This window comes from Oncorhynchus masou, unplaced genomic scaffold, assembly GCF_036934945.1.
Source record: "Oncorhynchus masou masou isolate Uvic2021 unplaced genomic scaffold, UVic_Omas_1.1 unplaced_scaffold_758, whole genome shotgun sequence".
NCBI lineage: Eukaryota > Metazoa > Chordata > Actinopteri > Salmoniformes > Salmonidae > Oncorhynchus > Oncorhynchus masou.
Genome location: NW_027014045.1, coordinates 1 through 12,996, shown reverse-complemented (window position 1 = coordinate 12,996; position 12,996 = coordinate 1). Strand labels below are relative to the sequence as shown.

At 42.0% G+C, this 12,996-nt stretch overlaps 1 protein-coding gene across 1 annotated transcript in view; it reads right to left on the bottom strand.

Moving 5' to 3' along the window:
• LOC135537373 (thrombospondin-type laminin G domain and EAR repeat-containing protein-like) overlaps window positions 1-12,297 on the bottom strand; it is a gene marked incomplete at its 5' end in the record, with an annotated part of 28,500 nt that extends 16,203 nt beyond the window's left edge. Inside the window, 3 exons of the mRNA XM_064963557.1 lie at window positions 2,067-2,299; window positions 2,611-2,742; window positions 12,138-12,297. Of these exons, the coding sequence (XP_064819629.1) occupies window positions 2,067-2,299; window positions 2,611-2,742; window positions 12,138-12,297 (525 nt within the window). The remainder of the gene's footprint in view (window positions 1-2,066; window positions 2,300-2,610; window positions 2,743-12,137) is intronic.
• Between the last annotated feature and the right edge of the window lie 699 nt (window positions 12,298-12,996).

Here is a 12,996-nt window from a genome sequence, read left to right as displayed (position 1 = left end):
TCTCATGCATGTTTCAGTGTTACTTGCCTCGAAGTGAGCAAAGAAGGCATTTAGCTCGTCTGGTAGGCTCGTGTCACTGGGCAGCTCTCGGCTGTGCTTCCCCTTGTAGTCTATAGTAGTTTGAAAGCCCTACCACATCCGATGAGCGTCAGAACCATTGTAGTAGGATTTGATCTTGTTCCTGTATTGACGCTTTGCCTGTTTGATGGTTCGTCGGAGGGCTTAGCTGGCGTCCGGGTTAGTCCTTGAAAGCGGCAGCTCTAGCCCTTAGCTCAGTGTAGATGTTATCTACAATTCATGGCTTCTGGTTGGGGTATGTACGTACAGTCACTGTGGGGACGATGTCGTTGATGCACTTATTAATGAAGCCGGTGACTGATGTGGAGAACTCCTCAATGCCTTTGGATGAGTCCCGGAAACATATTTGTGCTAGCGAACGTTCCTGTAGCTTAGCATCTGACCACTTCCGTATTAAGTGCATCACTTCCTGTTTGAGATTTTGCTTGTAAGCAGGAATCAGGAAGATAGATTTATGGTCCGACTTGCCAAATGGAGTGCGAGGGAGAGCATGCGTCTGTATGCGTCTGTATGTGGAGTAAAGGTGATCTAGAGTTTTTTTCACCTCCAGTCGAACAGGTGTCATGCTGGTAGAAATGAAAACAGACAGATTTCAGCTTTTACCACCATCCCTTTGACCCGACGTTCTTTCCTGCTGATGCTCAGCCAAGTTTTTGAGAAATATATTACAGTTCTTCAGGTCTCGCTGATAGGATAGTCTCAATCGGAGCTCGTCCAGTTTGTTTTCCTGTGATGGTAAATTCGCCAGTAGAACAGAGGGATTATTTAATGTGGCGCTGACTCATTGAAGTAGAAATCTTAATACAAATCGAGGTTAATGAACTGATGTCCAGAGGCTCTTTCTGGTCATGGGACACGATGTACAAAAAAAAGTTAAGATCAGCGGAAAAACCCCTCGACAAATAGCAGAATTGGTCCCGTAAAACGTCCGCTATACATTCCAGTGTCCTTTATAGTGAGCATCTTCTGATGTAAAATGTCAGTTCATTCACAGTCAAGTTTACTACAATCTTTCTGCACATCAAATATAACGTAACACATGATCAAGATGAACACGGTGAGTGAGAAAACACCTAATGTCCGTCCAAAATGGCACCCTATTCCCTACATAGTGCACTACTTTTGACCGTGGCCCATAGGTCTCTGGTCTAAAGTAGTGCACTATATAGGGAATAAGGTGCCATTTCAGACACACCCCAGTGATAAGTACACTGCAGCAGGTATTGACAGAACAGAGAACCAAACGGCTTCTGACTCCTAGCTGTAATTAACTGTGAGATGACACTAAAGGGGAAGTGGGGAGGTGGTGGTCATAAATCATCATTATAAACATCAGACAAAATACATTTCTGTGATTATACATGTGTGATTTACGACAGCAGCCTTCAGCTCCCTCTTCCTCGGTTCATGACCACATCAAAGACCTCTCTGTGCTGGGACTGGGAGCAGCTGTGGACAATACACAGGGTTTGTGTTGTGTTTGCTCTAGGGGTGCAGTCTCTGTTGTTGAGAGCAGAAAGACTCGACCGGTAACATGTTCCACCATTACCCTCATAGACAGCGGTCTGATGAGTGTTCATATAGCAGGCTAAACTGGTTGAGATGATGTCATCCAACATTACCCTCATAGACAGCGGTCTGATGAGTGTTCATCCAGCAGGCTAAACTGGTTGAGATGATGTCATCCAACATTACCCTCATAGACAGCGGTCTGATGAGTGTTCATCCAGCAGGCTAAACTGGTTGAGATGATGTCATCCAACATTACCCTCATAGACAGCGGTCTGATGAGTGTTCATCCAGCAGGCTAAACTGGTTGAGATGATGTCATCCAACCAGCCATGGCCACTGGGAAAGTTTAGCAAGTCAAACTAGTCACTAGGCATATTAAGATGACTTTAAATCTTGGATTTTGTCCCAAATGGCACCCTACTCTGTTTTGTAGTGCACTACTTTTGATCATAGACCATACCTAGACAGGTACTCACCTTGTTGCCCACAGTGAAGTACTTCCATGCCCGTGCTTCATAGGTGATGATGTTCTGATACACTTGAAACTTCCCATCCACCCACTTGTAGATTCCAGAGCCCGGCTTGGTCTGGCGATTGGCTGTGGCAGCGAACAGCCCTTGGGAGGGGATGTGGAACACCTCGATGTCGAACGTCTCCGAGTTGGTGTAAAGGTCTTGGTAGTCTTCAACATAGTCCAGACGCTCTTTCTCTGTGCATTAGAGACGAACGTTATTCAGTTGGTCGGTTGTCACTGATGCATCAAGGCTATAGAATAAGTGATTATTCCTGAACACAAGACAACAATTCGACCAGGAAGAGGTTACCCTGGACCTGGAGTACCAGAGCCAAACTACCAACCTCTGGTTCCACCAATCACCTCACCAAACATAGTTGGCTAAATTCTTCACACCTGGTCTCCCATTAAAATCCAAACCATGACAATGCCTGTGGCACTGCAGAACCAGGGATGTTAACTCCTGGTCTGAAATCTATTACTTCAGTCAGACACAAAAATCTGACCTTGCAGCAGAGGCAGCCACAGCCGTCCATCACACAGGAGCAGGCCTTTCTTCAGTGTGTTAAACCACAGCTGGCCCTCCTCTGCCTTGGCACAGGGAGGCTGGGTCCCCGGGGTTATGAACACTTCTGCCTCTGTTATGGAGGAGAGAGAGCATTGAGTCGAATTTCATTTCAATTGAAGTGAATGGAATTGAATTGATCCTGATGATCCTATTCAATTGTCGTACATGTCTGGTGACTAGATGCATGGGGAAACAACATTGATGTGTATTGACAGCTCCTAACCAATATTGAGATGTATTGACAGCTCCTAACCAACATTGATGTGTATTGACAGCTCCTAACCAACATTGAGATGTATAGACAGCTCCTAACCAACATTGATGTGTATAGACAGCTCCTAACCAACATTGATGTGTATAGACAGCTCCTAACCAACATTGAGATGTATAGACAGCTCCTAACCAACATTGATGTGTATAGACAGCTCCTAACCAACATTGATGTGTATAGACAGCTCCTAACCAACATTGAGATGTATTGACAGCTCCTAACCAACATTGAGATGTATTGACAGCTCCTAACCAACATTGAGATGTATTGACAGCTCCTAACCAATATTGAGATGTATTGACAGCTCCTAACCAACATTGAGATGTATTGACAGCTCCTAACCAATATTGAGATGTATAGACAGCTCCTAACCAATATTGAGATGTATAGACAGCTCCTAGCCAATATTGAGATGTATAGACAGCTCCTAACCAATATTGAGATGTATAGACAGCTCCTAACCAATATTGAGATGCATAGACAGCTCCTAGCCAATATTGAGATGTATAGACAGCTCCTAGCCAATATTGAGATGTATAGACAGCTCCTAACCAATATTGAGATGTATAGACAGCTCCTAACCAACATTGAGATGTATTGACAGCTCCTAACCAATATTGAGATGTATAGACAGCTGCTAACCAACATTGATGTGTATTGACAGCTCCTAACCAACATTGATGTGTATTGACAGCTCCTAACCAATATTGAGATGTATAGACAGCTCCTAACCAACATTGAGATGTATTGACAGCTCCTAACCAATATTGAGATGTATAGACAGCTGCTAACCAACATTGATGTGTATTGACAGCTCCTAACCAACATTGATGTGTATTGACAGCTCCTAACCAACATTGAGATGTATAGACAGCTCCTAACCAATATTGAGGTGTATTGACAGCTCCTAACCAACATTGATGTGTATTGACAGCTCCTAACCAACATTGATGTGTATTGACAGCTCCTAGCCAATATTGAGATGTATAGACAGCTCCTAGCCAATATTGAGATGTATAGACAGCTCCTAGCCAATATTGAGATGTATAGACAGCTCCTAACCAATATTGAGATGTATAGACAGCTCCTAACCAATATTGAGATGTATAGACAGCTCCTAACCAACATTGATGTGTATTGACAGCTCCTAACCAACATTGATGTGTATTGACAGCTCCTAGCCAATATTGAGATGTATAGACAGCTCCTAACCAATATTGAGATGTATAGACAGCTCCTAACCAACATTGATGTGTATAGACAGCTCCTAACCAATGAGGGTATATTTCTATTAATTCAAGTTTATCCAACCTGAGAGGTGTAAAAACATTGATTGGTTTAATTTACAAAGTAACAGCGGTAGAATGCTCCACATGGAGACATTACATACATAAACAATGATGGAATATAAAAACGCCATCAAGCCTGGAGTTTTCTTTCCACAGTGGTCCTGCTGCTGACTGTTCTACGTTGACGTCTTGATTTGCTTGCAGCAGTTGAGCCGAGGAGCTTCCAAAATCAAAGTCTACGCCCTTTCACAAAGACGATTCATTGTTCTGCCAAGGCAGTGAGAGGTGCCAAAACCCACACTGAATCACTAATGATGAATGTTTGTCAGCAGTAAAACGATAAGTACGTATTCAATGACAGATTTCACACTCAGAGGATGACCAGACACATCCGTCAAGCTGTCTGAATGCAGTGTTTAGCTTGGGATCCTATTCACAGTATCAAAACGTGTGAAGCAAACAAATGAGATCTTAAATAAACAATTAGTGATGGATCCATGTATCGTTTAGTTTTGGATCCGATACCTGACGTCACGTAGAGTAACTGATAGTCTTCATTCTGTTAAGCTGGGTCCCAAACGACACAATATTCAATAAATAGTGCCCTACTTTTTTACCCTATAGTTACTGCCCAAATACAGAGCATTCGTAAAGTATTCAGACCCTTTGACACCCCCCCCCAAGACAATTGCGTTACAGCCTTATTCCTCATCAATCTCCACACAAAAACCCACAATGACAAAGTGAAAACAGATTGTTAGAAATGTTTGGAAATGTATAAAATGAAAAACAGAAATAACTTATTTACAGAAGTATTCAGACCCTTTGCTACGAGACTTGAAATTGAGTTCAGGTGCATCCTGTTTCCATTGATCATCCTTGAGATGTTTTGACAACTTGATCGGAGTCCACCTGTGGTAAATCCAGTTGATTGGACATGATTTGGAAAGGCTCACACCTGTCTATATAAGGTCCCACAGTTGACAGTTCATGTCAGAGCAAAAACCAAGCCATGAGGTCGAAGGAATTGTTCGTAGAGCTCTGAGACAGGATTGTGTCAAGGCACAGATCTGGGGAAGGGGACCAAAACATTTCTGCAGCATTGAAGGTCACCAAGAACACAGTGGCCTCAGCAGCAGAGACTGTGAGACTTGTCAGGATCGAGGGAAAGATAAACGGAGCAAAGTACAGAGAGATCATTGATGGAAACGTGCTACAGAGCGCTCCGGTCCTCGGACGGTGAACCTTCTCCCCAATCTAACAGGACAACGACCTTAAGCACACAGCCAAGACAAGTGGATTCTGGAGTCTCTAAATGTCCTTGGGTGGTTCAGCCAGAGCTCGGACTTGAACACGATTGAACATCTCTGGAGAGACCTGAAAATATCTGTGCAGCAACGCTCCCCATCCAACCTGACAGAGCTTGAGAGGATCTGCAGAGAAGAATGGGAGAAACTCCCCAAATATAGGTGTGCCAAGCTTGTAGCATCATACCCAAGAAGACTCGAGGCTGGAATCGCTGCCAAAGGTGCTTCAACAAAGTACTGAGTAAAGGGTCTGAATATTTAGGTAATGTGATATTGCGTTTTTTATTTTGAATAATTTTGCTAAAATGTTATTTAAAAAAAAATGTTGCTATGTCATGATGAAATACAATTCAATCCGTTTTAGGATAAGGCTGTAACGTAACAAAATGCGTTAAAAGTCACGGGGTCTGAATACTTTCTGAATGCTGTGTATCTATGGTAATTTGAGCCTCTCTATCAGGAGAACAGCAGTATACACAACAACATCCCTGTGTTTTCACAGAGACACATGAAACACCCGACCCTACATCACTGTCACAACCACTGACTCAACTCACAGATACAGTTACCCTGTTCATCATACCATCACAACACAGAGGATAGTATATCTTCTCTACTCACCATAAGGAGACAGAGGAGAGAGGGTAGTATATCATCTCTACTCACCATAATGATACAGAGGATAGAGGGTAGTGTATCATCTCTACTCACCATAAGGAGACAGAGGATAGTATATCATCTCTACTCACCATAAGGAGACAGAGGAGAGAGGGTAGTATATAATCTCTACTCACCATAAGGAGACAGAGGATAGAGGGTAGTGTATCATCTCTACTCACCATAAGGAGACAGAGGATCGAGGGTAGTATATCATCTCTACTCACCATAATGATACAGAGGATAGAGGGTAGTATATCATCTCTACTCACCGTAAGGATACAGAGGATAGTGTATCATCTCTACTCACCATAAGGAGGCAGAGGATAGTATATCATCTCTACTCACCATAATGATACAGAGGATAGAGGGTAGTGTATCATCTCTACTCACCATAAGGAGGCAGAGGATAGTATATCATCTCTACTCACCATAATGATACAGAGGATAGAGGGTAGTGTATCATCTCTACTCGCCATAAGGAGAGAGAGGATACTATATAATCTCTACTCACCATAAGGAGACGGAGGATAGAGGGTAGTATATCATCTCTACTCACCATAAGGAGACAGAGGATAGTGTATCATCTCTACTTGCCATAAGGAGAGAGAGGAAACTATATAATCTCTACTCACCATAAGGAGATAGAGGATAGAGGGTAGTATATCATCTCTACTCAGCATAATGATACAGAGGATAGAGGGTAGTATATAATCTCTACTCACCATAAGGAGACAGAGGATAGAGGATAGTATATCATCTCTACTCACCATAATGATACAGAGGATAGAGGGTAGTGTATCATCTCTACTCGCCATAAGGAGAGAGAGGATACTATATAATCTCTACTCACCATAAGGAGACGGAGGATAGAGGGTAGTATATCATCTCTACTCACCATAAGGAGACAGAGGATAGTGTATCATCTCTACTTGCCATAAGGAGAGAGAGGAAACTATATAATCTCTACTCACCAAAAGGAGATAGAGGATAGAGGGTAGTATATCATCTCTACTCAGCATAATGATACAGAGGATAGAGGGTAGTATATAATCTCTACTCACCATAAGGAGACAGAGGATAGAGGATAGTATATCATCTCTACTCACCATAATGATACAGAGGATAGAGGATACTATATAATCTCTACTCACCATAAGGAGACGGAGGATAGAGGGAAGTGTATCATCTCTACTCACCATAAGGAGCCAGAAGATAGTATATCATCTCTACTCACCATAAGGAGACAGAGGAGAGTGTATCATCTCTACTCACCATAAGGAGAGGGAGGATAGTATATAATCTCTACTCACCATAAGGAGACAGAGGATAGAGGGTAGTATATCATCTCTACTCACCATAAAGAGACAGAGGAGAGAGGGTAGTATATAATCTCTACTCACCATAAGGAGCCAGAGGATAGAGGGTAGTGTATCATCTCTACTCACCATAAGGAGATAGAGGATAGAGGGTAGTATATCATCTCTACTCACCATAAGGAGACCGAGGATAGTATATCATCTCTACTCACCATAATGATACAGAGGGTAGTATATCATCTCTCCTCACCATAATGATACAGAGGATAGAGGGTAGTATATCATCTCTACTCACCATAAGGAGACAGAGGATAGAGGGAAGTATATAATCTCTACTCACCGTAAGGAGACAGAGGATAGAGGGTAGTATATCATCTCTACTCACCATAAGGAGACAGAGGATAGAGGGTAGTGTATCATCTCTACTCACCATAATGATACAGAGGATAGTATATAATCTCTACTCACCATAAGGAGACAGAGGGTAGTGTATAATCTCTATTCACCATAATGATACAGAGGATAGAGGGTAGTATATCATCTCTACTCACCATAATGATACAGAGGATAGTATATAATCTCTACTCACCATAAGGAGCCAGAGGATAGAGGGTAGTGTATCATCTCTACTCACCATAAGGAGACAGAGGATAGTATATCATCTCTACTCACCATAATGATACAGAGGATAGAGGGTAGTATATCATCTCTACTCACCATAAGGAGACAGAGGATAGAGGATAGTATATCATCTCTACTCACCATAATGATACAGAGGATAGAGGGTAGTATATCGTCTCTACTCACCATAAGGAGACAGAGGATAGAGGGAAGTGTATCATCTCTACTCACCATAAGGAGCCAGAGGATAGTATATCATCTCTACTCACCATAAGGAGACAGAGGAGAGTATATCATCTCTACTCACCATAATGATACAGAGGATAGAGGGTAGTATATCGTCTCTACTCACCATAAGGAGACAGAGGATAGAGGGAAGTGTATCATCTCTACTCACCATAAGGAGCCAGAGGATAGTATATCATCTCTACTCACCATAAGGAGACAGAGGAGAGTGTATCATCTCTACTCACCATAAGGAGAGGGAGGATAGTATATAATCTCTACTCACCATAAGGAGACAGAGGATAGAGGGTAGTATATCCTCTCTACTCACCATAAGGAGACAGAGGGTAGTATATCATCTCTACTCCCCATAATGATATAGAGGGTAGTATATCATCTCTACTCACCATAAGGAGACAGAGGATGGAGGGTAGTATATCATCTCTACTCACCATAATGATACAGAGGATAGAGGGTAGTATATCATCTCTACTCACCATAAGGAGACAGAGGGTAGTGTATCATCTCTACTCACCATAAGGAGACAGAGGATAGTATATCATCTCTACTCACCATAATGATACAGAGGGTAGTATATCATCTCTACTCACCATAAGGATACAGAGGATAGAGGGTAGTATATCATCTCTACTCACCATAAGGAGACAGAGGGTAGAGGGTAGTATATCATCTCTACTCACCATAAGGAGACAGAGGATAGAGGGAAGTATATCATCTCTACTCACCATAAGGAGACAGAGGATAGAGGGTAGTATATCATCTCTACTCACCATAAGGAGACAGAGGATAGAGGGTAGTATATCATCTCTACTCACCATAATGATACAGAGGGTAGTATATAATCTCTACTCACCATAATGATACAGAGGGTAGTGTATCATCTCTACTCACCATAAGGAGACAGAGGGTAGAGGGTAGTATATCATCTCTACTCACCATAAGGAGACAGAGGATAGAGGGAAGTATATCATCTCTACTCACCATAAGGAGACAGAGGATAGAGGGTAGTATATCATCTCTACTCACCATAAGGAGACAGAGGATAGAGGGTAGTATATCATCTCTACTCACCATAAGGAGACAGAGGATAGAGGGAAGTATATAATCTCTACTCACCATAATGATACAGAGGGTAGTGTATCATCTCTACTCACCATAATGATATAGAGGGTAGTGTATCATCTCTACTCACCATAAGGAGACAGATTATAGAGGATAGTGTATCATCTCTACTCACCATAAGGATACAGAGGATAGAGGGTAGTATATCATCTCTACTCACCATAAGGATACAGAGGATAGAGAGTAGTATATCATCTCTACTCACCATAAGGAGACAGAGGATAGAGGGTAGTATATCATCTCTACTCACCATAAGGATACAGAGGATAGAGGGTAGTATATCATCTCTACTCACCATAAGGAGACAGAGGGTAGAGGGTAGTATATCATCTCTACTCACCATAAGGAGACAGAGGATAGAGGGAAGTATATCATCTCTACTCACCATAAGGAGACAGAGGATAGAGGGTAGTATATCATCTCTACTCACCATAAGGAGACAGAGGATAGAGGGTAGTATATCATCTCTACTCACCATAATGATACAGAGGGTAGTATATAATCTCTACTCACCATAATGATACAGAGGGTAGTGTATCATCTCTACTCACCATAAGGAGACAGAGGGTAGAGGGTAGTATATCATCTCTACTCACCATAAGGAGACAGAGGATAGAGGGAAGTATATCATCTCTACTCACCATAAGGAGACAGAGGATAGAGGTAGTATATCATCTCTACTCACCATAAGGAGACAGAGGATAGAGGGTAGTATATCATCTCTACTCACCATAAGGAGACAGAGGATAGAGGAAGTATATAATCTCTACTCACCATAATGATACAGAGGGTAGTGTATCATCTCTACTCACCATAATGATATAGAGGGTAGTGTATCATCTCTACTCACCATAAGGAGACAGATTTATAGAGGATAGTGTATCATCTCTACTCACCATAAGGATACAGAGGATAGAGGTAGTATATCATCTCTACTCACCATAAGGATACAGAGGATGAGGTAGAGTCACTTCTCTACTCTCACCATAAGGAGGGTACGGGGTAGTATATCATCTCTACTCACCATAAGGAGACAGAGGATAGAGGAGACAGTATATCATCTCTACTCACCATAAGGAGACAGAGGATAGAGGTAGTATATCATCTCTACTCACCATAAGGAGACAGAGGATAGAGGGTAGTATATCATCTCTACTCACCATAATGATACAGAGGGTAGTATATAATCTCTACTCACCATAATGATACAGAGGGTAGTGTATCATCTCTACTCACCATAAGGAGACAGAGGGTGAGGTAGTATATCATCTCTACTCACCATAAGGAGACAGAGGATAGAGGAAGTATATCATCTCTACTCACCATAAGGAGACAGAGGATAGAGGGTAGTATATCATCTCTACTCACCATAAGGAGACAGAGGATAGAGGGTAGTATATCATCTCTACTCACCATAAGGAGACAGAGGATAGAGGGAAGTATATAATCTCTACTCACCATAATGATACAGAGGGTAGTGTATCATCTCTACTCACCATAATGATATAGAGGGTAGTGTATCATCTCTACTCACCATAAGGGGAGACAGATTATAGAGGATAGTGTATCATCTCTACTCACCATAAGGATACAGAGGATAGAGGGTAGTATATCATCTCTACTCACCATAAGGATACAGAGGATAGAGAGTAGTATATCATCTCTACTCACCATAAGGAGACAGAGGATAGAGGGTAGTATATCATCTCTACTCACCATAAGGATACAGAGGATAGAGGGTAGTATATCATCTCTACTCACCATAAGGAGACAGAGGGTAGAGGGTAGTATATCATCTCTACTCACCATAAGGAGACAGAGGATAGAGGGAAGTATATCATCTCTACTCACCATAAGGAGACAGAGGATAGAGGGTAGTATATCATCTCTACTCACCATAAGGAGACAGAGGATAGAGGGTAGTATATCATCTCTACTCACCATAATGATACAGAGGGTAGTATATAATCTCTACTCACCATAATGATACAGAGGGTAGTGTATCATCTCTACTCACCATAAGGAGACAGAGGGTAGAGGGTAGTATATCATCTCTACTCACCATAAGGAGACAGAGGATAGAGGGAAGTATATCATCTCTACTCACCATAAGGAGACAGAGGATAGAGGGTAGTATATCATCTCTACTCACCATAAGGAGACAGAGGATAGAGGGTAGTATATCATCTCTACTCACCATAAGGAGACAGAGGATAGAGGGAAGTATATAATCTCTACTCACCATAATGATACAGAGGGTAGTGTATCATCTCTACTCACCATAATGATATAGAGGGTAGTGTATCATCTCTACTCACCATAAGGAGACAGATTATAGAGGATAGTGTATCATCTCTACTCACCATAAGGATACAGAGGATAGAGGGTAGTATATCATCTCTACTCACCATAAGGATACAGAGGATAGAGAGTAGTATATCATCTCTACTCACCATAAGGAGACAGAGGATAGAGGGTAGTATATCATCTCTACTCACCATAAGGATACAGAGGATAGAGGGTAGTATATCATCTCTACTCACCATAAGGAGACAGAGGATAGAGGGTAGTATATCATCTCTACTCACCATAATGATACAGAGGATAGAGGGTAGTATATCATCTCTACTCACCGTAAGGATACAGGGGGACTATGTCGTTTCCAGTGGGTGTGATGGGCATGGTGAGCAGGGCCTGAGGGACAGAGAGGACTGCCAGTCTGGGGTCTGAAGAGGGACACACTCGGGAGGTAGCATCTGACCCAGGCAACAGAACCAGCTGTCGCAGCAGACCCTGAGAAAGAGAGAGAGTTAGTAACAGACCATGTGTAGCATACCCTATTATAGAGAGAGAGTTAGTAACAGACCATGTGTAGCATACCCTATTATAGAGAGAGCGTTAGTAACAGACCATGTGTAGCATACCCTATTATAGAGAGAGAGTTAGTAACAGACCATGTGTAGCATACCCTATTATAGAGAGAGAGTTAGTAACAGACCATGTGTAGCATACCTATTATAGAGAGAGGGTTAGTAACAGACCATGTGTAGCATACCTTATTATAGAGAGAGTTAGTAACAGACCATGTGTAGCATACCCTATTATAGAGAGTTAGTAACAGACCATGTGTAGCATACCTATTATTTAGTAACAGAGAGAGAGTTAGTAACAGACCATGTGTAGCATACCCTATTATAGAGAGAGTTAGTAACAGACCATGTGTAGCATACCTATTATAGAGCGTTAGTAACAGACCATGTGTAGCATACCCTATTATAGAGAGAGAGTTAGTAACAGACCATGTGTAGCATACCCTATTATAGAGAGAGTTAGTAACAGACCATGTGTGGCATACCCTATTATAGAGAGAGTTAGTAACAGACCATGTGTAGCACCTATTATAGAGAGAGAGTTAGTAACAGACCATGTGGCAGCATACCTATTATAGAGAGAGAGTTAGTAACAGACCATGTGTAGCATACCCTATTATAG